The 27,811-nt window shown below is 39.6% G+C and overlaps 1 protein-coding gene across 4 annotated transcripts in view; it reads left to right on the top strand.

Annotated features, from left to right (window-relative positions):
- The first annotated feature begins 3,424 nt into the window (after nt 1–3,424).
- The window catches only part of gdpd5a (glycerophosphodiester phosphodiesterase domain containing 5a), a 28,947-nt gene continuing 4,560 nt past the window's right edge, over nt 3,425–27,811 (top strand). For 2 of the 4 annotated variants that reach the window (XM_044371538.1, XM_044371535.1), the window contains exons 1-14: nt 3,425–3,758; nt 12,389–12,563; nt 18,842–18,945; nt 19,115–19,208; nt 19,294–19,353; nt 19,448–19,546; nt 20,037–20,130; nt 21,102–21,247; nt 24,556–24,638; nt 24,928–25,078; nt 25,648–25,878; nt 26,197–26,342; nt 26,649–26,796; nt 27,209–27,291. In XM_044371538.1, the coding sequence (XP_044227473.1) occupies nt 12,447–12,563; nt 18,842–18,945; nt 19,115–19,208; nt 19,294–19,353; nt 19,448–19,546; nt 20,037–20,130; nt 21,102–21,247; nt 24,556–24,638; nt 24,928–25,078; nt 25,648–25,878; nt 26,197–26,342; nt 26,649–26,796; nt 27,209–27,291 (1,556 nt within the window). In that variant the 5' untranslated portion in view covers nt 3,425–3,758; nt 12,389–12,446. The remainder of the gene's footprint in view (nt 3,759–12,388; nt 12,564–18,841; nt 18,946–19,114; nt 19,209–19,293; nt 19,354–19,447; nt 19,547–20,036; nt 20,131–21,101; nt 21,248–24,555; nt 24,639–24,927; nt 25,079–25,647; nt 25,879–26,196; nt 26,343–26,648; nt 26,797–27,208; nt 27,292–27,811) is intronic. The other 2 variants (XM_044371536.1, XM_044371537.1) reach the window with 2 other exon arrangements.

The raw sequence follows: 27,811 nt of genomic DNA, 5'->3' as shown, positions 1-27,811 counted from the left end.
AATTATACATTTCACTGAGGCTGTAACAAATGTGGAGGGGAAGGTAGTAGAAGTCTGGCACTGAGTGTGAGCTGAAAGCTGCTTTGAAACACACCTGAGAGACAGCAGCCAGTGTTTGTTTGGTGTCAAGGGGTGATTTGATTTGGTAGGCTCCTTTAAATCTGCTGAAGAGTATGATTTCACGATTTAATTCATAGAACCAAGAAATACTGTACTCAGGTGCAAATGAATGATACTGAAATATTTTGCATTTTTAACTTCTTCATGTGTAGTGAGGGACTTGGAGGGATTGCTTAGGTACATTAGACAGGAAACACAGTATGCTTAGGGATGATAATCCAAATATGTTTTTTTAGTCACTTGGGTATATCATTAATCTAGATTCCAGCCACCTGCTTGTCTCTGACTGGGGGAGAGTACTGTGTTCCAGTTGGTAAATGTTAATATGTTTGTATATTAACATTTAATATTACATTTTATATTACATATTTACTTTGTGGAATGTTTGTTGCGATGCTTTAATGCTTCTGTTTAATGCACCAAAAGGCTGCACTGCTACAAAAGTTGACCACTGTCATCAGAGGGTGAACTGAACTGAGAAAAGCATTTTTGAAGTTAGTTGAGTAATTCTGTAATGGTGTAAAACTGTTTTCAATTTAACTAGTGATTCATTGATTTATTTATTCAGTATAACACTATCCTATTGCACTATTTTATCCCTTTCTATGCAATTTAATCAAAAGTGGATAAATTAATTATAAATAAAAATCTTATTTTTTTGTATAGAAGTCTCTGGTTCCATCTTTTGTTTATCTGGCCAGGACAGACAAGTGGCCTACAGTACAGAGGGTGCATGTGCCCTCTGGTGGCAGAAATAGCAACTTTAATTTCCTCTTCTTTCTTCCAATGACCACTAGAGGTCGACAGAGAGCTAGCTTTAAATACAGGAGGCTAAATAACGTTCTCTTTCTATTACTGTTGGTATTAAAGTTACTGCTGCTATTAATACTGTCATCACCATTAGATGATCATCATCACCATCATCATAATTAACTGACAAAGGAATTGAATTTGTCTCAAATACAAATGTAAACATGTAAAGCAGATTTGGAATAACCGAATATTAGATTTTACTCAAATGTTTCCACATTTCACTGAAATACATGTTTCTCAACATGATTTTCTCAACTTTCTGTCAAAGACACCATCACAGCACCAGCAAATGCATTTCATCCGTAAGAGAATTTCTATCTGAGGGACTGTCACTGCCACTGGTACATTGTTTGGGATTAAAGGGATCTGACGTAATTATCCCAAACCAAGGGTTAATCTCTGACTGCAAGGCCTGGAATAGATCTCTTACAAGACTTTACTCATCTGCTCTACCTCTTTACCAGGTGTTGCTAATACACAGCCTACTGGGTCTTTTACGGTAATGTTACAACTGAATGTGACATAATTATTACAACAATCAGTTAAATTGCCTAAATAGTCTGTGACATTAAATCTAAATCAAATCAAATCATTTTAATTGATATAGCGCCAAATCACAACAAAAGTTATCTCAGGGCACTTTTTACCTAGAGCAGGTCTAGATTGTACACTTTAATATACAGAGAACCAACGTTCCCCCATCAACAAGCACTTGGTGACAGCGGCAAGGAAAAACTAAATCTAAAGTGAAGAGAAAAGCAGAGCACTGTCTTGTCCAGGCTCAAAAACTTTGAGAATTCCAAGGTTTTCTATTTATTGAGAGCATGTTCTGACTATAATAATATCAGAAATGTAATGCCAACAAGCCTAAAGCAAGACTAGTTTTCTTTTGCTCAGTTTTGGAGATTTCTTGGCATTACAAGACAAATTAAAATGAGTCAAACAAATGAAATGCTGTTTTTCAGAAAGTATGAGTTGGATTTGCAAAACATTCATAAAATTAGTTGATTTAATTTGTGATATCTCCCTCCCAATCTCTGCACCATGTACACGTCATCTGCTCTTTGAGCCTTCGAGCTCATGTCTGCTCCCTGGAAACTCAGTACTCCATCAACCCTAACCAAACCTCCTCACCACCTCCCCTGTGGCTCTGCTTGGTGAATTCCAGGAAACACTAACATTTCTTAGTGATGGGGCCAATGCCAACCCACCCTCCTCAGCAACTTCAACCCCCACAGAGAAGTTTAATTAAATTATTACTTATCCCCCCTTTGATCTCTCCCTCCTGACATCTCCACCCACACTGTGACATACTTCACTTAACCCTATGAGAAGGCCTCTCAACTAGGGACATGTCTCTAAAAGTTGTCCTCACCGTCTAATTTTCTCTAAATGACCCCATCTGTCTATCAGTTGTCTCCAAAATGTCGTCTCTTCTCTCCTCTACATTTATCTCTGTTTCTGCTGTCTTTCCTTCTGCAATATTAATATCTGCAATGCCACATTTATGGCATAAGATTTATGTCTGTAGAAATGAAAAAAACGGACTTATGTTGCCCAGAGGTGTTTGCAGTGGTGTTTCCTTTCATTGGAAACATTAATCATGCATTTTATCCAGTATTGAGTCATAAAATCATGTTTTAAATCTTCTGTAGACAGTAAGTCCATCTGGTTTCCAGAGAGTTCCTGAAACAAATCAAGCTGTATTTTCTGGCAGACTTTATTTCAGAATTATTCCAGATTGAAAGTGAGAATGATCAACCAGTGAAAATAAACTGTTTGGATATTTTTGAAAATGAAATCATTCAAACTTGAATTCAATAGCTTGAACAGCACAATAAAATAATAAAAGTTAAAAAAAAAAAAAAAAAAATTGTATCCTCTTTTTAATAAGGCATCCAAAGGTTTATGATTTAAAATAATGAACTAATCAACTAATAGCTTAGTTATAAGTCATTAATAAGATCCATTGATATCCAGCTTGTAAAAAATCGTCCCTGGCTATTGTCTTTTATATTAGTTAACAATGCAGTTATTAATGCTGGTAAACATTTAATATATGCTTAATAAGTGATTAATATATTGACTATATCCAAATCTTCAGCCCTTTCCCAGAAGTGCTCACATATGATAAGTTAAAGGCATTTTTTCACAACCTGGCAACCCAGTAGTTTTATAACTGCTCTGTGAATATCTATTAGCCACTATTAAAGCCATCAGTTACAACTAATAAACTTGTTAGAAAGAGCCTGATCAGAAAGCGATACTACTTATGTTCTGTGTGGAATAATGAGACTCATATACAGCCTGGAATTACAGATCCAGTCCCTGCTGCTCAGCTCCTTTTTACCTGTGACAGACATGAGGCACACTACAAAAAGTACCCATTTCAACACAGCAGTTAATATTATAGCAAGTGTAAAAACATGCTTAGACCGGATATTCTTTGCAGTGTGCATCACAGCTCCACCCACACCGCGTCTGACGGATTACAGTTTTTAACTCTTCTATGAACACTGGAGGTGCGTCTTTACTCAGAGGACAAACTATCCTGTAATGTTCTGAGTCTATTCAATATTTCAGTATTTTTCCTGCCGCGTTACAACAGGTGTCCGCTGTTGGAGTACACAGTAGTCTGATGTGTGCCATCGCTTTGTCCCACACGGCAGCTGAAAGTAACTTTAAAGACTAATCATATGAATCCGTAAAGTCCAACTGTGAAGTCACGACATTATGTCAACATCCATGGAAATAACTGATTAACCGAGAGCTTCGGGCGTTTTCAACATTTGTCCGGGAGGAAAAACGGCTGTCGTGGAGGTAAGGTAAGTGTCTGTGCGCACTTCATCGGATTATCTTCATATAATCTCATTTAGTGTCACTTGGCCCTCAGTGTTTTGTTTTGCGGTCAGTTTGATGGAATTATAATCAGACAGTTGATTCATCTTCTCTGGATGTTTTTATGAATGAAATCATTTGGATCAGATCTTCCAAAACCTGCTCTCATAGATTTACAAGGTCTCAAGGAAATTATCATAAAACGTGTTACCAGCAGCAGCACCTAACATCACTCTACTGTGTCTACTTTCTCTACAAGCACAGATACTATATGATAGATGTGAACTATAATGGGGAAGTTGATGGAGACAACTAAAATGAGAATTAAGACCATAACTCTCCATGATGATGCTGAATTATCTTGAATTTGGAGCTTCAGCGATTAGTCAATGAATCGATTAGTTGCCAACTAGTAAATTAATTGATGTTGAATTGATTGATGTGAATATTTTCTGGTTTCTTTAGTCTTCTCTGACAGTAAACTGAATATCTTTGGTTGTGGACTCTTGGTAGGGACAAAAAAAGAAGAAATGTGAGGACATCATCATGGGCTTTGGGAAACAATGATCTTTCACCATTTTCTGTCATTTTATAGACCAGATGACTCATCAATTAATCGAGAAAATATTCAACAGATTAATAGATTATGAAAATAATCATTAGTTGCAGCCGTACTTAAATTATTTTGGTACATACACAAAGAAAAGCAATGATAATGTTTGGAAGTACACAAAAATAAGATATTGTTTCATAAACACACACACACTGAACTGACTTTATTATGACATGACTCTGGAGCCTTTTTCTGACATGGAAATATACTGAATTGGTAGATAATTAAAGGTTGGTTTTTTAAACTATTGCTGTTAAAATTAAAGTATAAATGGCCCTTTTATACTGCAGGTAATTATCGGTTGTCTCCATATGTAACTTCTTGACTGAGTATTGGAGCATTTAAAGGCTGAAAACCTTTAGTAGGTTTTTTTTACCAAAAAAATTGGAAGGGTCTTTGACAACCAAGTGGTGACGTCATCATCTTCGCAGAGCAAATTCATCAAGCTTTAATTACATTGGTCTGTCCTTTTGTCCTTCCAAATCTGATTAGTATAAGACATATCTGACTACCAATTTTCATCTCTATTTGTATCCCAGCCTTCCTGCAGCATCACTTACATTAATCTGTCAGGCTTAAATCATCTTTAATGAATCAATGATTGCCTCACAACTAGCAGGTGCCGCTTGGCCATTGATGTGCATGGAGAACAGGGTATCACTTTAATTAGCTGGGGCCCAGGTCTTTTAACCGCCTCATGGATGCAGGGAAACGTCGGAATTTACTGAAACAAACCTGTTGCCTTCAGCTGCAGCTTTGTTTCCAGTCTGTGCCCTCATACTCCTCCCTGTGTGTGGATAATGAGTGCGTGGCACTAATGGAAACTCTATTTTTGGCTAAATCCACTGAAAGATTAAGGATATTATTAATGCATGCATATATAAATTTCATGAAGGAGTGAACGATGGAAGCCTGGAAAGAGGCGACAGTGACCGAGATAAAGGGCTAATAATAGACAGATATGGCAGAGGCTCTGTGGCAATTGGTCGGCTGAGACTTAGCGGATTATTGTATTATTATTCAATGAGCACATGATTCTAACTCCACTGACAACTCTGACACCACAAAGTTCCTGCAGCCACGGATGGGTGCTACCAGTAACCAGGTTACTTCTAGAGGCTGGCATGGAAGTGAGGATAGTAAAGTGCTCTCAGGTAAATGTCAGGTTCATTAGAGGAAACTGGCCTTAAGCCAGCTGAGTGAGAGGCCAACATAAAACACAGCAGAGAGAGCTTTGAACACAGATGAGCCTACTTAAATTAGAGTAATATATGAAGCTATCATGCAAAATCTAAATGCAACAATAACACGTAAATAAAACGTGCAGTTCTCAGGCCTGTCCTCATGTCCTAAAGCAGGAGAGAGACTTTACTGTACACAATATGCAACAGAAGATAAAGGAAACAATAGAAAATACATTAAAAATTAATAGCGCATTAGACCTGCGAGTCTAATCAACAGTGCAGTTCCTGCTACTGTAAGTACTCCATGAAACCAGCTAACACTGCTGACTCATCACAGTTTATATACTGTAGCAAATTTCCTAAACCACAAAAGCAAGGACACTAACTGGTAAAATACTGCTGAAGTGTGTTTTCATCAGGTAAATGCAGGTTAATCAAACTTGTGAGGTCAAAGACTTTTGTGTCCAGTGTCTGTGTGTGCTTGCTCTCAATGGTTACACTGTAAATAGAGCTTGTGTTGGACAGATTCCTGCAGAGGCACCGCAGTTTATGCGGCACACATTTTGATTTGCAGATTCATCTTTTCCACCAAGTGTTGATGGAAGTTCACGATCCAGGAATACTTCGGCTGTCATTTTCCAATAACAGTTGCATGTTTCCTTGGATTTCTTTGAAGATATTTTGTGTTGCAACTAAGCATAGCCTTTGTTCCCTGCACAGCCTCACTCAATCAAAAACATCTGATCTGACCATCGCGGAATAAACCCTGATGTCAGACAGAAACACTTATGTGCACCTCTTCAGAAAACATTTCCCTTTTATCAGGATAAGGAAGCAACCTCTGAGTAGATCAACCTAACTTCATTTTGTCCAGTTTATGTCTACTGGGAAAGAAAGACATACAGATGAATATTTGAAGAGGAAATTATCATAATTACATCCTTTTACTCAATAAAGACCATCTAACTGTCTGGACAGTTAAAAGTATGAAATTACCCAGAAACAGAGGGAAGTGTGTCACCCCTGACTGACTGACCATAATTTACCTCATGATGCAAACACACTGTGACGGTAGCACCATGCTCGGAAGGCACAGAGAGACAATGGGCCAACCTGGCTGGAATCAGGCCCCTGTGATTTCAGCTCCAGTTGGCCCTTGTTTGAGAACGGGATCTGGATTTGAATGCTGGGAATCTGCCAACTCCCCTGAATGCAGCAAAAGGCTCCCTCAGGCCTGGGAGTTCCCATATAATAACCAGTCAACAGTGAAAGCATGCAGATCTGCAAGGTGGATGCACAACAATTTCCCCCTTTTGAAGACTGTTGGATAGATTTAGGTTAGCAGTGAATGCTCAACAAATGTTCACACTCACCCATTGAAAAAACCTGAATAGGATACACAGCTCAAGTATTATACAGCATGTGACAGACAATACCCAACAAATTTGTATTGTTGCATGAGCCCTTTTAAAGCAAACATGGCATACATATCTGAGCCAGATGGCATGCAGTTAGATAGGATTTTGTCATTCTTTTAAAGGTTTTAAAGTGAGTTTAGCTATTTATATCAGACAGTAAGTATCCTTAAGAGGGAAGTAGTGGGGGTTGGGGTGGAGCACCAACACACCATTCCTGAAGTCACTGAAATGTCTTTAAAGATGATACTCTGCAAATTGTTAAGTTTTTGTTTTGTTTTTTTTTAATTTTGCTGGCAAAATGTCCAACCTAAGCCCAGTTCAATCACACAGCAAGCTTTGCTGCCAAAATGTCAACACCGACCAAGTGGAGATAAGGATGTTGGTCAAATATTGGTCATAATTATCATTTTAAATCATTAAATAATCCTGTAATACACATTGTGAAATATCATTTGATAGTCTTGATAAAATACTGTATGAAAAAGATTCCTGATTTGTGGCAGTATCAATTATTTCATCCACTCTTACATCTTTTTTTTATTTATTACTCATTCATTGCCAGCATTTTTAGCCACGGTAAACATGTGGCTCTAGGATGGCAATGGCAGTCTGACAGATATTGAAGGTCCCAAGAGGATAGCTGCCAATGACTGACTTTTCCTCTAGCACCATCAGCAGATCAGTGAAATAGCTTTGTATGTGCTTTGAATCTTTGAAAATCTTGAGGTGACATGGAAACTGAGTGTTAGCTGTACACAGACACAGACAGACACAGATTTAGCTGGCTCATTCTGTCATGTTGTAATTTCTCTGCTCTGAGATAAGGACAAAGGAGCAGTTTGTTTTGTTAAGGACCGTTGACCAGGAAACAGGCCTTTATCTGTCGTTGAAATGGTCATTCAATGCCCTCTTTTGTCAAAAAAGATAATCAATAAAATGTTGGGGTTTTTTTTTATCTCAGCTGAGCTATGTTCACTTTAGACAGTGAGAGTGTTTTTCTTTATAGAAAACAGCGTCCTCGTGGCTGGGTCCAGGGAATTCGCTCTGGTTATAGTGGGACCGACAGCACCAAATGGCTCATAGTTGGTGTGAGGATCAGGGGTTGATTTGTTAAATTGCCCTGATCACCTGCTGTACCAACACAGTGGTCTCACTGAAAGGAATGAGGAGGCCTGGCTTTTCTGACACAGTGCTTTTGTCCATCTGACTCCAGCCTTAAGGGTGTACACTTCATCCATCTCCTCTTGTCATATGGGCAAAACGCTTCCTCCTGGGGGTCAGACGATTGTGACCAGTAACACTCACAGATGCCCCTCAGTGGGAATTAACCGATGCTCTTTGAGGCACTCACCAGGGAGCCTTTTCAACCCGCCAACCAAATCCCTCTGAAGCTCATGTCTTTTAAAGGACCAGTGTGTAGGTTTAGTGGCATCTAGCGGTAAGGTTGCAGATTGCAACCAACTGAATACCCCTCCCCCTCGCAATATTTTTTTTTACCTAGGATGGTGAAGTCATGACCTGCCTTACTCTGCTTCTGATTAGTTTACCCTGATATTCTTACCCTAACCCTAACCAATCTCATTCCTTATGCCTAAACCTAATTAACCCAGCCAACAAAGGCAACTATTACTAGCCAATCAGAGAGTGATTCCAAGCATGTAGGAGAACCTGCATTGGCTGTGAAAAACACGAAAGGCCCTCTTTAAAGCCAGGGTTTGATTTGTCCGTTCTGGGGTGCTGTAGAAACATGGCGGTGCAATATGGCGGGCTCTGTTGAAGAGAACACAACAATACTTGTTTTCAGGTGATTATTCACTAATGAAAACATAACTATGAATATTATATTCCATTTCTGACAAGTCTGTTCTGCTAGATGCCACTAAATTCTACACACTGCACCTTTAAGACAGTGCTCTCTTTCCAGGTTTACTTTTGACTTGGGTTCAAATGACTTAAAAGAGGTGAGCTGCTCTCAGTCTGCTCTTTGCACTGGGTTGGGTGCAGTTTGTGTGTGCATGAGAGGTTAATTTGTTCTTCCATTTATTGACTTGTGTATGTTCCTAACTGACTGACTGACTGAGCCACTGATGACCAGTACTCAGTGTCCAGAGTGTTCAGTACACAAGTGACCAAGAAGTGGAAGAAATAGATGCTTTGAGGCAACAAACTACATTCCTTTAAACCCAACTGCACAATGTGGTGTTTAATTGCAATTTGGCTTTAAGACTAGTCAGCTATGGAATCCATCCATCTATGTGGGGAAACATTATTTTAAAGAAGCCAAATTACACTTCTTTTCCGCCAGTTAACACAGTTCCCTGGGGTCTTAATAAAATGTATCTGACATGCTTTGGTCAAAATACCACAAGGATCAAGCGCCACAGCAGCCTTCTCATCCTGTCTAAACAGCACCATTCAGAACGGCTGGTTTGAGTGTAAATAAACTTAGATTTAGATGCAGTTGAGGCTATCGCTGTGATCATCCTCTATATGGTTCAGACAGGAGGCTGTCTTAAAACAATCGTCAGGTGCACAAATGAACATTGAAATAGGTTTTTCTTGCCTTAATTATTCCTCCTGTTAATACTGACCATTAGAAGATCCCTTCATAATGGACCTAAAATGTAAGTGATGGGGGACAAAATCCACAGTAAAAGTTTATCTGAAGCTAATATGAAGCTTCAGTCATCCTAATGAGTCAAATCAAGTAGATATCTTTCAATGTTACAGTCTTTTTAATGACAAAGTCTCTCTTTTTGTTACTATACTTCCACCACAGCTCAACAAGGAAACACTGTCCGAGGAAACACAAAGAGGGAATTTGATGCTAAAAAGACTGTAGTTGTGGCAGATATCCACTTGACTCAGACTGCTGAAGCCTCATATAAGCTTCACATCAACTTTTAAATGCATTTTTGCACAAAATGACTGTGTGAACACTCTGTGGATTTTGGCCTCCATCACTTACATTGAAAGCACATTTGAAAAGGATATTCTATGAACAGGAGGAATGATTACAGCGAGGAAAACCTTTTTCACTGTTCATATGGAGACCTGACTGTTGTTTTAAGACAGACTTGAAAAATTGTGAACCTGTCCTTTAACACTGCCATCTTTTTCTCACATTACAGAACTACAGAATTAGAAACACAGTTATCTGAATTAAAGATATAGAAGTGGAATATAATATTCATAAGTATGTTTTAGTTAGTGTATAATCACCTGCAAATAAGAATTGTTTTTTTTGTTACTTTAGAATGAGCCTTTTATATCTACATAGGGAGTGGGTCCTCTTAAATGGAGGCATCCATGTTGCACCACCATGTTTCTACAGTAGCCTAGAACAGACAAACCAAACACTGGCTCTAGAGAGGGCCACCGAAGCCACCGTAGGTTCTCCTACATGCTTGGAAGGGGAGGGGGAGGGGAGTGGTATTCAGTTGGTTGCAATCTGCAACCTCACCACTTGATACCACTTAATCCTACACACTGGTCCTTTAAAACTAACCAAGACTAAGGCCGTATTCAGACCAAATCATGTGGTTCATCGCAGAGGTATGTGGGGGTGTGGGCGTGTTTGTGGTCTAGAACATAATTGCTGTGAAACAATCAGAAAATAATGTTTTATTGATCTGATTCACCAGCTTTCTCACTACCACTGCTCCCTCTCCTCATTCACTCTCTAGCTCACTTGACCACAGCTGCTCGCTCGCTCTCTCTCTCTCTCTCTCTCTCTCTTTTTCTCTTGTCTTTTTTAAAATGAGTCAGGAAGCTGACAGCAAAGCCTGACTTTACTTTTTACAAAAAGGAGAAATGTCCTCCCCTCCTCATAGTAACATCTTTGTACTCCCTCATGGCAGGGTTTTACAGCTCTGATCAGTCTGATCGCCGGCTGTGATTGGCCACCGCAGCGTGACATTAGGTTGTGGTTGTCCAAAAGTTGACTTTGGATCAACTTTTTCATGGCAGGCTGGTGCGGCGTTTTCACCACACCAGCTGATTTGGTCTGAATATGGTCTAAGAGTCTACAGTCACACTAGCAGCTTTGAGAGACTGCACTTATGCACAGTGGTGCTTTTAGCTAAATGCTAACGTCAGCATCCCAACATGCTCACAGTTACAATGGTAACATGCTGATGTTTAGCATGTAATATTTACCAGGTTCACCATCTTAGTTTAGCCTTTTAGCATGCTAATTAGCACTCAACACAAAGTACAGCTAACATTGTGGGAATTTCTTTAATTTTAGTTTTGCAGTTTTATTAACAACACTGAAATATATTTTAAAACACAACATATCAGACTTTGTCAGGGATAGAATGATAAAGTCCTACAATTATTGCCATCCCTTAGTGGTATTAAGTATTAAGCAGTAGTAAGTATTGGACAAATTGAAATTTTGGCACTAGATGGAAAACCGAAGTCATTAGGGAATTTCACAGCAACCCATCCTGTAGTTGTAGATATTTCAGTCTGGAACAGACTGGTGGATCGACCAATATTGTTATAACTGGGGCCAAAAAACAAACAAAACAAAAAATCCAATCACACTTTGGAAATTTTCAGAAAAACAATCACTTACCAGGTAACCAAGGTGTTTAATAAATACCTTGGTGCTATAAACAAAAAGCCCCTAAAGGTCAAGTGCTTAGTCTGGGAACTTATTCTCAGTATCCAGCTTTATTTTTAGATGTTAGACTATATATAAATAGCACATACTGTAGATTACATGAGCTAAAACTAAGCGATTGTATAATCCTGTCTAAAAAAATCTAAAATGCTAAAAAGAAAAACTTAAACAAGACTTTTTAGTAATAAAAGGACTTAGAAAAAAGACACAAGGCACAGCACCATCAATTCCAGAGAGCCATGAAAAACAACACCTTCTGTGCCAAGACATTTTTACCTGCCACCAAGGCAACCAGCTTTTCTCTGAGGCAGGAGAGAGTGTGACGGCAAAGTACAGTCTTACTCTTTCCCTTTTTTTACTGATGTTCTTCTTGTTAAAGGATCTAGTCAAATAAATAGGTAGAGTGTGCTACTATTGAGAGCTCTCAGCTTTAATCTCACATCCCTAACTGTTGCTTATTGCCAATGCCACTTTACCACAGTCACACTTAGATAGGTAAAGGTTGACTCAGTGACTGTAAAGCATATACCATATTATTATGTCTGTCCCAGACATGATTCACTGTTGAATAGTGTTGTTGACTTCCTCTCACAGCTGTTGTTACTCCAAACAAAACTCAGCGCTGTCAACATATTCACCTTGTTTTGTGAAAATATACCTCAACAACATGACGTGACATGACAATGTTGATGAAAAATGTAATTGTATGTACAAAGACTGAGCAAAATGTTTGAAAGCTTTTGCTGTTTAGTAACACCTTGGTCTTCTGCAGGGTTCCCAGTCCTGTGTGGGATGTTAACAGACTGGTGGCGCGTTGAGGCTGAAGGAGCATGGTGAAACACCAACCCTTACAGGTCTATGAGAAGCAGGTCTTTGTGTCCTTTGTCACTGGGATCTATGGTTGCCGCTGGAAACGCTACCAGCGTTCCCAAGACGACAGCTCCAGGGTAAGATAACACCACTGATATTTAAGTATGGATATAGTAATAATATAGAAATTTCACGTATTATTGGCTTAGTATCCTAATAAAAATAGCAACAATTTAAAATCACTGGTACAGGTGGTGTGTTTTAATTCATGATACAGTCGTTCTTATATAAATACTAGGCTATGTTAATCAGCAGTCATTAGCATGCTGCTTTTCTGCAGATAAAATCAATAAAATCATTATTTTATGATCACAACATCATCAGATAAAATAAACAAAATTACATGTTAATGACAGCAGTCTGACTGTGAGTTTAGCTATACTGAGTGATCACAAAGAAAGTTAGAAGCAAAAAGAAATTGTCATGTTCAAGTATGTTTGTATGTATGTCCATGTCAACATGTTTTTTCTACCACAAGATGACCCCAGGGGGACTCTGTAGTTCAACATGTTTTCCTACAAAATCATTTTTTATCATTTAACTAAATAAGCCAAAGATCACCCTAAACATAAGCAGTAGTGAGAAATAGCCTGAATCAAATAGTCTTAAACTTTCAAAAATCTGATTTAATTTATCTGATCTTTCAGTACTTGAATTTCAATACACTGTACTATGGATACATTTCAGTCTGTAGCAAAAAAACTACTGAGATTCAATACCCAGTCTTACCTATGATCTTTCTCCCATTAATATACAGTATTTATGTCAGTCAGTGTTACAAATAGTCTTCTTCCAATAGGCTGGAACAAGTGTTTACTGTAGCCCTGAGGTGGCTCAGTCATTACACAGAATAATAGAAAGTAGAAAAAGACTCATTACTCATAAGAAAGCAGAAACTGAGCGTCATCTTTCCACTGCTTATCACACTTTCGATAGTTGTAGGGAGGAAGAATAACAGTTATTAAGTGAATCACAGATGCTTCATCCACAGCAATTGCAGCTCATCGTCTAAATGTTAATGTTGATTTAGTTGTAACCTACCCTACAACTCAGTCATCAGCCCTCTGGAGAGTCTCAACAGACATCATTTCACTGTATAAGTTTCCAAAATGTAAGTTGTAATGATAATAACAAGTAACAGGATTGATATATTAAGAGAGATGTACATTTGCTGTATAATAATAAAGGCTTAAAAACGAGGGTAGCCAAAACAGTGATTGATATCTGCACTTCCATGTTTTCTGTGGTTATTTACAGGGATCCTGTAGATAGGTGTTTATGTAAAGAAAGTAAATTTAGTGGAGAGTGTTTGGCCACTGGCTCACTGAACATAATGTACAGTAGAGCAAAACAGAGGCCGGTAATGAGACTACACAATCCTGCTGAGGCTGCAATGAAACCTGATCACACCTCAGGAATAAATGAACTCTTTTCCATTTTGTGGTTCTGAAAGCACAGAAAATAGGTCAGGCTTTGTGAAAGGCAACACAAAATTACACAACAGTAACCCACTTCATTGAAGCTATTTGATGGTCATATTCAGTGAAATATTCAAACACAAGACACCATGTTTTTTTATGGTTGAACATATAAATAAAATAAAATTTTTGATACATATTTTTGAGCAGTTTTGCCTTTAATAGACAGTATTTGGTCAAGAGGCAGACAAAGAAGTGGGGGGGATCTTTTGGATCTCAACTACCATTGGAAAAAAATCCTGTTGATTTAGAAAACAACACAAGTTCAAATCTAATTATACTTCAGTAAAAGCTGATGAAATTCTGCTGTATCCCCTATAAGTTCCCTCTTTATGTTACTAATCCAGAAACACTATCAGTCAAAGCACAAAGAGGGAATTTGATACTAATTTATTTGCAGCCAGTATAACCAGGAGGAACAATTACCATGATCAAAAACTGTTTCAGTGCACATATACTGTAGGCATGTGAGTATTGTTTTAAGACAGAATTTAAAATATGTGAGCCTAATTAAACCTCAAGTTAAAAAGCTTGTTTCCAATAGACATTTATGACATCCCATTTCTTTTTCTTCTGGATTCTTAAGGGACTAAGTTAGTGGTGACAACAATCCAGACAGAATCAGTGCAGTGTCTGGACGAGTAAATCAGAGCCAGACACCCAGCTGTGCTGGATACCCACTGAGCAGCCACAGCTAACTCCTGCTGGATGTCGTCTTTATCACAAAGAGCCAGTGGCTCGGCCATAAATTAGTCCATTTACTGAATGTGTGAAGCAGGCACTGATTATGTGCTGACCAAGAATAAAAAAACAGCACACAGCTGCCTCTCTCGTCTCTATATCTCCATTTACAAAGCACCATGTACACACACACATGGCACACGCACATAAGCAGAGAAGCTAGCATTCATGCTTTGAAATGTTGTCTGCTTACACTGCTGACTGATTTCATTATTAAGCAATGTCAGTGTTTTGATCCAGGATGGATTTGACTCTCAGTGCTTTTATGTGTTTCAGGCTTAATGTTCCCTCAGACATCATCAGTATCATCTGAACCTCTGCTTTTCTCACTTAGTCATTGTGGGGAGTCCCAGCTCTGCACTTTAGTGTTGTGGCCGACAGCAATATTATATAGTTAATCCAAGAAGAGGAAGTGCATTTACAGTTTGTGTGCACAACCATTTAAAGTTGCACTAATCAATATTTATATATTAAAGTCTCCCTCCACTCAAAAATGTGTTTTACTTGTAAGTTCAGTTGAATGTTTGATCTTCACTGTGCAGAATGATCTATGTGCAGTTTGCTGAAAGTGGAAAGTTTCTCTGTGCTCACTGAAAATCCAATTTTAAGGGGAGGACCTATGAGCAGGATTTGTGATATCACAAATAATTTGGAGCCAATTGTGGTCCAGTATTCAACTTACACAAGTGTTATGTAGAAACTTGAAGCCTCCAGTGCACAAACACCAAGAATAAACTTTACAGTGAAGTAGGAGACATCTTGTGTCCAGCAGGAAAACTTCTGAAATTAAATATATTTGCATATTTATAGATTCTGGAATTTTTAATGAGAGAGAGAAGATGTCATTTTAAGGATTTTAACAAGATAATTGAAGTTTCATATCAGACACAAAATATTATTCAAATTAGAGTGTTTTATATACATCTTTAAAACATTTCTGGAGGAGATCTTAATGACTACGTTTAATGTGATGAATTCGCTCAGTTCCAGTTCCCTTCAGCTCTGCGGAGTGTCTTCAGCCTCTTTTTAGCTCGCAACTTTAATATTATGGTTCAAAAAGCTCTGATGAACAGCTCCTTGCCCAACAACAGTCAGCAGAAAGGCAACATAAGTGTCAAGCTGGTGAGGGAAGTGGAACATTTAGCAGCTAGGTGGACAAAACCTGACTCCAAATTAATGTGAATGTTTCTATGTCTGCTGAATATGTAAATAGGCAACTGTTTGCCATACAAACTTCATATGGTGATAATGCAGTATGTCAGTGTTGTGTTTACAACTTTCCCTACCGTGAAGTGGTCAAAAAATCTGGTTTTATAGTCAGCAGTGATATCAAACTGAATATTTTGGGGACTGTTGGTTGGAAATAAAATGAAATGATTATATCAACTTTGGCTTGGAAAATTGTAATGGAATTCAAAAATTTTATGGACTATAAACAATTAATGGAAAAAACTATCAACAGATCTTCCATTTTAATCTGGAATTACACCCATACCCACCTGCTTTGTTAGTGTCAATGTTCAGCTGACACTGACCTTGTCTGATATAGGCCATTCTGTACGGCAGAGGAAAGAAGGAGGGAGAAGTTCATCATATGGTGAAGTCAGCACTTAGATCAGGATTTATGAGCGCTGTCAGAACTTGGGTACCAGCAGTTCTAATTGGAGAGACCGAGGGACCTGTCAAGGCCATGTAGCACTCAGGAGAAAGTGTCAGATATCACACTGCTCCCCGTGAAAATGGAGAAAACTACCACCCTTTGAAATGAAATTTGGTAAATGTGTTTAATAGCAATTAAAGGGATGGTGTGTAAAATGTTTTTTGTGTACTATAACTGAAGTTCAGGTATGGTTATGGCGATATAACAAATTACAGTACATAGTGATACAATCAAGATTTTGTCAACCAGTGGATATTTTACCATACTGTATCATCTCATCCATGGAAGACAATTCTGCAAATCGATGAGCAGGACTAGTTTTATGGTTTAGAGGATTATTTCATCAATTTAATTCTGTAGATTAATTTGTCAGGTATTTAATTTGCTAGACTAGCTAAAGACATCCATTCTCATCTGGTTATATTAGGTCTCAATCTCCACAAAATGTCACAATATCACACAATATATTGCTGTTACCTAGAATGACCTTTGCTCACATAAAAGTTTTTGTCCATAGTGCCCACCTCCAGTCAGAGCGAGTCCCTGCTAGTGGAGGCAGAATAGCCCCACTGGAGCAGTTGAGTATTGAATGCCTCGCTTAAAGAAGACGTTGGCTTCAGTTACTGAGAAACAGCCTTCTTCTTATCACCTTTTTCTTCACCAAGGAGATTTTCTCAGCCAAGGATTACTTCACCTATTAGTCACAACCTTTCTCTGACCCTCACTGGTGACCCCCTGCCTCAAACTGGAATCCTAATCTACCAAACAAGCAATCTCTGTAGGAGGCATCTATCTGTAATGCACACATTTTGGGAAATGGTCTGACATAGTATGAAACAACAGGAGGACTGGAAACATAACATTTCTATGAATACCTGTGGTATCCATAAAAGTGACTGTTTCATATATAGGACACTGTTTCCACCCTTGTGTGGTGCATGAGATGAATTGACAACGTGACTTTGGCTCAGTGCCTTATAACCATGCACAGTCACCTGACCTACGAGGTAGCTGTTAAACCAATTAAAAACAGCCTCTGATACCTTGTCATATTGTCACCTCTGCTGTTTTACTGGTTAGAAGATTTTCCCTGATGTGTTTGCATGCCCTCTCCTCTCCTGACTAAAAGTGACACCTTTCAGAAGCCTTTCTGTGTAGATTCAACTGCTTCATCAGTTCAGTCATTTGCTCTTTACCTGCACACACATCTAATTATCTCCTAGCTGGTTATATAAGCTGCTGGAAGGGGTGAGTCCAGGCACGATGTTGTGCAAAGCTGATCAATGCGCAACAGGATCTGTTGACTAGCCTATCATACTCTAAACCTCCCCTCACATGGCATTAGCTTCTAATCCTGTTAACTACTGAAGAGAAGAGTCCTTGAGTGATGCACAAGCTCTCCTTTATACCTTTGCCCCACATGTCAAACCAGAAAACATACTGTACAGGAAAGGGTTAAAATATGAGATAATGAGAAGCCATGTTAACATTACAGTACCCTTTTTCACCTGCTATAAAATAATAATTAAATACTGTATATAATACACAGCTGATAAATGTATACATGTGTCACGAGGGTGTACCGGCCAAACAAGGGGAGGATCCAATTGCGGACACCAATATAAACAATATAAACAGAACCGAGGCAGGAATCATGACAACATATGCTATTCTAAACCATGGGGGAATTACAGGAAGTGATCAAAAACATGAATAGCAGAAGCAACTGGTAGTTAGCATAAGGAGCAAGAGCCATCACAACTGAAGAAAAAACAGAAGCTGCACCTACAGAAACTCAAAAAAGGAGAAAATCCAAGGAAATATTTGTCACAATGCTGAGCTCACTGTTTGATTGAAAAGTGATCTCTGAGAGGCAAAACTTTTTGAAATATAAAGCTTGAAATACTTGGCTCATGATATGGCTTGGCTTATTTACACATCCAGCAAACACAGAGCAACATTATCATTTATTTTTTTGTTTCTGCCTACATGCTAAATGCTATTACTGCTAATTGTCCCACTGGATTCACTAGCTAGTTGCTAACTTTGTCTGTCAGCAGTTTGGTGCTCAGCAGATAGTGTACAGTGGGATTTTAAAGCCTTCTTCCTGAAAACAGCTACCTGCTGCATATGGAAAGGACGCTATTAGAGCGGTGAGAGTCAGTCAACACAGTAAAGCTGCAGGCCGCAGAACTAAAACAATGAGCTGAAAAGATGCTATAAAGCTCTATTGAGCTGAGGGGAACTGCAGAGTCAGGTGATAATTGACTGCAGGTTTGTCACTACAAACAAACCCTTTCACATTATACATACTGTATGATAAGTTGATCCATTGTTGATGTAATATGGTTGTAATAGCAGCTTTCATTTTCTTCTCAGAGCTTGTTCTTAAATTCCTGGAGTGTAATTGAGAAACAACCTCTTCATATATGTATGAAATAGAGTCAGTGTGAAATCTATTTATTTGTCTTTACAGTGGGAGTGTACATGGTTCATCCTCTTGTGCAGTTCTTTCTTTCTGCTTCTCTTTTGGGCCTACTTCTGGTTGGTGGCTCAAAATGATTTCAACGACTTCAACTGGTGAGTCAGTTATCCCACTATGTGACTGTAGTGACTGTACGGCAAAAGCTGTTTATGAAAACCATATTTGGAACTAGTTCAGATGAGGTTGTGAACAGCTGACATTTTTGATAAGATTTTATTAGTTTTGCCATCAGCATAGATCAATCCTTACTTGGTCATACTCCAGGTCAGTATACAACCGCTCTGGAGAATGGAGGGATGAGACGATCCCCATCCTGGCATCCACCACCGTGGGATTCAGCTACATTACATTCTTAATGGTAACAGTGTTGTGTCAAACCTCAAAATATTTGCAGACTTTTGCTCAGTTAAGATATATCAAACTGAATCTTGTTTCTTTTTCAGATTTTAGCACTTTTCCATATATCATTGGGCCAGCAGCTGAACCTCTACTGGGTTCACAAGGTGCTGTGAATTACATCTATAGATGTTACCTGTTATCATTTGATCCACACATGATTATGAAATAAGTTCATGATTGTATGTCTCGTCTCAACAGATCGGAGTGTTGGCTACGCTGCTCACCACCATTTCTGGTGTTGTCTCTGTTGACGACATATGGGGAGAGGAGTGGGACATCCTGCTTGTATCACTGCAGGTTGGTCTAGAATCTAAATGACATGACTGCTATAAGCTTACTGCATGTTTTCATGTTGCAGTTGTTTTTTTATTTTGTTTTCTACTTTTTGACCTCACTTGGGCTCTAGATTTATTATACTTGGTATTTTTCACTGCTTTCTGACATTTTAAGGAAAAAGCTATTAATCTTTTTTGTTTTGATAATTACGTATTAATCACAGTTAAAACAAAATTTGGGCTCTTGAATGTCGAAAAAACTGCTTCATGGTGTATTTGCTATGATAAGGCTTCCTTTCTAAATATGACTATTGAATCACTGGAAGTGAATTAACCGTATTAACAGCATAGTATAGTTTATTTCCCCTGTAACACACTGAGAAACAGTGCTGTTCATATTTTTATTGATCATCTTCATGTCCTCACAGTTACAAAAATGTACTATGGATAATGCTTTTGGAAAAATAACCACCAATTAACACCACTGTTCTATATTTATGCTCTGTTACCAGTCCACAGCACCATTCTTGCACATTGGAGCCCTGGCAACAGTCACAGCTATCAGCTGGTTGGTAGCTGGATATGTGGTCCGCAGAGAGAGATCCAGTAAGTGTTGATTTGTATTTCAAGTAGCTAAAAACCCCCTGTTATCACCTGTGCTGAATTTCTGCTTTTAGTTTTATCTCTTTATCTTTTACTTATAAAGATTGATAAGGACTGATGGTCATTTTTAGCCATGCTAGTGTCTCTTGGTCAGTTGGTCAGGACACCACATTGGTCCAGAGTGAAATATCTCAACCAACTATTGGATGGATTGCCATGAAATTTTGTACAGACATTCATGGTCCCTAGAGAATGAATCCTACTCATGTCAGTTATCCTCTTACTCTTCCTCTAGCGCCACCAGCAGGCCAAATTTTTTACTTATTCAGTAAAGTATCTCAATATCCACTTCATAGATTGGCATACATTTTGTACATTTTTGACATTTATGGTTTGCAGAATATGATTTTACTGAAATATCTTGACAAGTATTGGATGGATTGCACTGAATTTGGTACAAACACAGGATGAATTGTAATACCTTCCCCTGACTATTCATCTACCATAGTTTTACTCCTGTTTCAAGTGCAAGTTGCTATCATTGGATAGGAGTATGCATGCACATCCATATCGAAGCGGGTAGGTGCTGGACTAAAAATGAGCAAAGTCAAAGAAACAGTTTGCACACTGCAGGGCTCCAATGTCCACTTAGAATTTATTGCATCAAGGTGATGTTTCAAGCGGACCTGCTCTTCTACCATTGTCATATTCACTGTAAGTAACCACATGAAGATATTTCAGGTATTTGTTGACCTATGCTTAATTGATTTTCCAGTGCTTTCCTGTTATTGTCTGAACCTTCCGGCATTAGCGATGTGTTTTCACTTGAGGAAGCCCCAGACCTCTGATACTCCTTATAGATCAGCAATTCTTCTGACCAACACAGACAAAACTTGTTTTTGTCACAATGAGATAATGAGATGGATGTATAAAGCCACTCTTAAAACCTTACCTTACTTACTCCTCCCTCTTAGATTTCCAGGTGATGGTGTTGCTGATCTACATCATCATCCTCCTGGCTCTCTATTTGGTTCCACTCACATTCACCTGTCCCTGCATCATGGACCACCACAGCCTCAAACCTCGACCAGACATCATTGGTCGACGGGGAGCTCCTATGGTGAGTTGGTGCTCTGCCAGACCTCACTGTCTGATCCAGTTAATTGTTTAAATGGAGGAGCATCATTCTCCTCCAGCTTAAAAACTTCTAAGACCACTTAGTATCAGAATAAGATCTGTGGCGCCGAAGACGCTTGGAAAATGTTCTCTGCTTTTAACTCACTCCTCGATCCGCCTCCACTCTGCTCACTGCAGACATGTCCGCTTAATTTTTTACTGATAAGGTCCCTGCCATCAGTAACCAGTTCTCTGAGCCTGACCAACTCAGTCTGCAGCTGCCAGCTAACAGGGCTGCACTCTCCTCATTCTCCCTTCTCAACAAGGAAGAAGTCTCCAAACTTTGGCTGGACTCTCGTCCCACTACCTGTTCACTGGAACCAATACCATCTGACCTTCTACAAACCATTTCCCCCACATTTAACCCTGCAGTCACACACATCATCAACTCCTCACTTACAATGGGTGTGTTCCCCACCACATTTATGCAAGCTTGGGTCACCCCACTGCTCAAAAAACCTACACTCAACCTAGCCCAGTTTGAAAACTACAAACTGTTTCACTCCTGCCCTTCCTATCAAAAATACTTGAGTGCACAGTCTTTAACCAAGTCTCTGAATTCCTTTCTGAGAACAACTTGTATGTCTCGAATCAGTCTGGCTTTAAGTAGGGACACTCTACTGAGACTGCACTCCTGTCGGTAATGGAATCACTGTGTTCAGCTAGAGCTGCAGGTCAGTCCTCAGCTCTGTTGCTGCTAAATCTGTCACTGAGCTTGGTATCTCAGGATCTGCCCTCCGCCGGGTCAAGTTCTACCTCTCAGGGAGGTCTTCTAGAGTATCTTGGAGGGTGGGAAGTGTCCAAACCGGATGGCTTATCCACAGGCGTTTCCTCTAGGGTCACTGCTTGGTCCCCTTCTCTTCTCATTATACACCACCTCACTTGGCCAAATAATCTGCTCTCATACCATTGCTATGCTGACGATACCCAGCTCTTCCTGTCATTCCCACCAGAAGACCACACAATCTTGCCTCGGATCTTGTCATGCCTTGGCGATATGGTACAGGCAATATGGTACAGGCCCTTGTAATATCACGCATAGACTCCTTACTGGCAGGCCTCCCCGCATGTACGTTCATTAAATTGTTAATTGTAATTGCTCTGTGGGAAGAACATAACACTGCCAAGACTTGTCAGGTGTTCATTTCCTGCTGTTATGCTGGATAAAAGTATGAAAAAGCAAAACATTGCCTGTATTTGAATACATTTTGTGGTGAATTCTTCCTCTTAAGAATTCATATGTTAACATACAATGATAAATCGGTATTTCTATTTTTGAGTACATAGACTATGTGCATGACTCTGCACTGTATTTTTCACAGCAGAGTGGTGTACAGCCACAGTACATGAGTCTACTGTTATCAGGCGCTGTGAGAGTCAACAGCACACTGAACTGTCATTTCACAGCTGGGCAAGCAAATACTGTTCAAGATGACTAGCAATAAACAAATGCACAGTGATGTTCAGAGCTTTCCTGCCCTCTAAAGGCACACAGACACACACACACACACACTTCCTCTTGTTCGTCCGTCATAGTTGATGATTACCATGGCACATCTCATTATGTTGGGTTTTGGTTAGTGTGCAGATGGCTGAGCAGACCAAACTGAGCCCAAATTCTCTGTGGCACACTGGACAGGTCAGGGAGGATGCAGAGCTCTGAGATGCAGCCACAAGTCCTTTCTTGGCAGATTTGTGCTAGTGCCTCTTCAACTTAGCACAGGAGCTTCTCCTGCTCTTGCAGACGACTGCATCTTCCTGGGCTTTTCTTTTCCAGGCAGGTCGGTTCTGAGTTAGGGGTTCCCAGCCTTTCAGGTCAAATCTTAAACTCTTCAAGGAGGCTTTCAGGGTATCCTTGCAGTGCTTTTTGGGGCTAACTTGCACTCGCTTGCCATTTTCCAGCTTGCCAAAGAAGACACACACACACACACACACACACTTGGGCTATAATTCACATTTCTTGGCTAGGAGACATAAATCCCTGTGGTGGAGGAATTATTCAAATCCATTACTTAAAAGTAAAAGTAGCAATACAACTATGTAAAAATACTCCCTTACAAGTAAAAGTCCCCCTTTTAAAATCTTGTAAGTAAAAGCTCACAAGTAATCAGAAAAATGTATTTAAAATATCAAAAGTAAAAATACTCATTGTGCATGCAGAATGGCCACTGTTCTGCTGGTGCATTATTGGGTTATTATTACTGATGCACCAACATTTAAGCAGCATTTTTATGTTGCATTTTTATGTTGTTGCAGATCTACAAACAAATTAAATATAATAACATTAACTAAAATAAAAAGTAAAAAGTAGAACATTTCCTGCTGAGATTTAGTGGCATGGAGGTATAAAGTAATGGAAATGGAGTGAAATGGAAAAAGATAGGGGCCGAGGAAGCAGGTCCAGAGTTAGATCCTATGAGACTGAGTTGTGCTGGGCTCCAGGGCAGAGCAGCAGGGCTGAAGGCAGAACAGCAGGACCTGACCAGACGAGGGTCAGGATACAGGGGCCAGAGGCAGAGTGGGACAGCAGGGGAGAGGAGACAAGGGTCAGGATACAGGTAACAGGCTGAATCAGAACTGCAATTTGCAAACAAATAAAGAGGCTTGAAGCGTAGCAACACTAACTGATAGCAGATTCTACAATTTGGCAGGGTGGAAGTGGCAGAGCTGAGTATTTGTAGAGGCTTGATTACAGAGATGAGGTACAGCTGGTGTGGCTCTGCTTTAACTCTGGCACACCTGCAGACAATCAAACACACACACACGTACACACATACACACACACACACACAGGCAGAGAGAAGGGGAGAGCCACTCAGGGAGTGGCAACAGGTTAGAGAGGCACTGAAGTGGAGATAGAGGGTGTGGCAGATGTTGTCCGAGGGGCAGATGTAACAAAATGGACTGCATTAATGCAGCAGTAGTATGTTGGTAACTGTGCTGTTTCTCTTTTTGAATTTGTTCTGGGTTGAACATCTGAATAAATACATGATGAAATGAAAGAATTCATAGATAAATAGCGATGGTAAATATAATACAGATAAGGATGCAGTGTGAAGATAAGCATGATAAAGACCTGAGTGCCTTTTCAGTTTCACTTTTTATCATCTCACACAAATGTATGTGTGCAATAAATCATGCTTCTTTATTTAAATGCTCTTTCTTAATTCTGTCACTCTCTCTTGATGTGTGTGTTTTCTACACAAACAGTGGCTGACAGTAGTCCTCCTCTCTGTCTCCTCTCTGCTCTAGCTGGCTCCAGAAAATACCATGGTGTCCTTTAACAGAGCCCTGCAGCATGGAGCCAGTTCCCTGGAAGTTGACGTCACTCTCAGGTTATTTAACACACATTAACAACATTTTAATCCTGGGTTATTTATATTTAATGAATTCAGAGTGCTCTGAAATTAAATATACTGTATATATACATATACAATAGATCCACACACCCACAGCTGAGATATAGGTTTTTTGGTAGAAACATTTAAATTTAATGTGAGAAATGCAGCAACATATGTGAGAAAGAAATAGTAGAAAAGATGAGATTTACATAACTTGTCATATACCCAAAGTACTAAATCATCATTGAAGTGGAACATTTTTTGACCATTCTTTGTCCTGTAGTGTGGACGGGGTTCCCTTCCTCATGCGAGACCGCACCTTGAGGCGAACCACGGACGTTAGTAAAGTCTTTCCAGCCAGACAGTATGACGATGCCTCTTTCTTCAACTGGACAGAGATACGGTCTCTAAACGCAGGCCAGTGGTTTTTAGAGGTATTGAAATCAACTTCACCTCAACTCACACTGACTTGTTCATGTAGAGTCCATCAGTTATAAAATGCATTTTCCCCCTTGAATGAAACACATCGTTCAGGGGAGGATGCAAGGAATTTTTAATATAAATAAGAAATGGTGGGTATAAAATATAGTGAAATTGGAAGGTTTAGCAGTAAAATGTAGAAATGTAGAAAGAGCTATATGAATACATTAGATTATCCAATAATGAAGACTTACAATATTTTGAGGTTATGAAGTATGATTACTGTAGAAAAATAATCATTTCTAAGTCTCTGTGACCAAGACATTGGAACAAAGTGGGTGTTTGTAATGGAGATAACTGAGCTTTGATTTTCAGAAAAATAGTGATAAAAAGACAACAATCCTGTCTAAAAGACAAAGCAATGCACAAATAATCATATAGTAGCATACATTTGTGTATACCTAAATTCAGAATGTGACAAATATTCTTAATGTGTACATCAACTGCTCAACAGAAGAACATAGTGTACATTCGGAGCCATTACATCTCAGTGTCTGCCTCTCTGTTGCTTTTCCGCCTCCAGAGTGACCCCTACTGGACAGTAGAAACCCTGACAGCAAGGGATCGGAGCCGAATAGGCAACCAGACGGTATGCAGTCTGCTGGAAATGCTGCGTCTGACGGCCAGGGCCAATGGCTCTGCACTGCTCAACATCCGCAGACCTCCACCAGAGCACCCACGCTACCGGACCTGGTTCATGGACACGCTGTGGGCTGTGCAGAAAGCAGGGATCTCCCAGAAGAGGGTGAGGACTGTAGGTCCCTCCATAATAATTCTTTGATAACTTATTGGTGCTGCTTTTGTAACTACAATGATTAATGAGTACATAAACAAATGAAAGGCTGAGCGCATTGGCAGCTATATAGTAATTTTTATACAGTGTGTCATGAGTTGAAATTGTGTCAAAGTGCTCCAGACATTGACCCCAACACCAAATACAAAGTTACACTGCTCTATTGATATTTTAAATCCTACAAGTAGCACCTTTTTTACTGTAAAACAGTAACACTATGAAGCACACGCCATATTCTGTCTGATCAGGGTCTTTCCATGTCACATGTGTTTGGGCCAGGTGACGTGGACCCCCGACACGGACAGGGGGAGGGTGCGAGGGTTTCAGCAGACCGCAAATGAGAAGCTGTCGGTGGCAGAGATAAGACAGAGGGGGATCACAAGCCTGACCCTCCACTACAGCAAGGCCAGCCACAAAGACATACAGTAAGAGCAAGCATCCACTGCTAGAGGAAAGAACTCATAGAAACCGTAAAGGAGGAAAAGAACAATGAAAGGGCTCATTTGACTTCAGCATCATGAAAATGCTATGCATATTTACTCTTCAGCAGAATAACGTTTTCATCGCTCCCCTGCGAGAAATGTGTTTTATATCTCTTGTGGCTGTATTTTCCTGTGACTGCAGAATGATCATGTAAGAGGACAAACTGTGACAAGGGAGTAAAAGGAGCTAAGGAGTGAAAGGGAGAGAACCTTTTTTCAGTGTTGACATCTATTTTTCCTTCCCCCCAGGGAGTATCTGGCCAATAATGTGAGTGTGACTGTCTACCCAGTGAATGAGCCCTGGCTCTACTCCATTCTGTGGTGTAGCGGGGTGCCTTCTGTGTCCTCTGATGCCCCCCAAGTCCTCCAAAAGGTGCCTTACCCCATCTGGCTCATGGTAAACAACTCTCCTCGCTCTCTCTCTCTCTCATCTGGCACCACACACACACAGACACACACACACTCAACAAACACACACAGACAAGGTCACACAGCGAGACGAGAGGACAGCAGGAGAGAGGACAGAGACTGACGAGGGCCCAGCAAGACTCGAGGGCAAGGATGCAGAGAAATGTGAGGGAGCTCAGCGGCAGACTTTAGCTCAGCGTGGCGTTAGAGAACAACAGGACCCTGGGAAAGAGTCCGGCAGGTTGAGACAAGGGCACAGATCTGAACTAAGAAGCAGCTGTCTAGCAGGGTTTTTGTCTCAGTCAGAGCCTTGTGTTACTCTAGCTCCAGGTGACATGCATGTCGATGGTGACCTCCAGTGGTGTTTGCTGGAAACTACTTGTCTTTCTCTTGTCTTGCAGAGCCAGAACGCTTATGACTTCATCTGGATCACCTCAGATCTAGTCTCCCTCGCCGTAGTCATTGGGATTTTCTGTTTTCAGAAGTAAGTACAGTTTTGACTGTGATAAGGCTGACAGTCACAGATATACTACAGTACACACTATTAATGTCAATGACCATTAAATCTGTCATAAAAAATCAAAAAATCATGCATACTCACCCGGCTTATTCTCCTGGCATGGTTATAACTAATGTGTATTGCAATGTGTATTTACATTACAGTACATTTACTTCATGGTACATCATTTGTGATACATACAATATTATTTAATTCATGGATCTTTAAAGTCTCAGTTCACCCATATTACAAAAAAACATGTTTTCTCAGTTTTGGGTTTAGTTTTTCTGATTTTGAGATATACACCTCTGCTATGATTAAAAAAAATTATATTTACATTGAATAGCAACATGTCTTTTCAGAAACAATGTCCCTTTTATTCTGGTTAATCAAAACTGTCAGATATCTCCAAACTTGGACATAGAAAACTTTAGTAGAGGTAAGTGAGATAACATGTTTGTAATTTGGGTAAACTGACCCTTAAAATCATTAGGTATTATTTTTT

The sequence above is a fragment of the Thunnus albacares genome, chromosome 13 (genome assembly GCF_914725855.1).
Source record: "Thunnus albacares chromosome 13, fThuAlb1.1, whole genome shotgun sequence".
Classification (NCBI taxonomy): domain Eukaryota; kingdom Metazoa; phylum Chordata; class Actinopteri; order Scombriformes; family Scombridae; genus Thunnus; species Thunnus albacares.
This window is presented reverse-complemented; position numbering and strand designations above follow the sequence as displayed.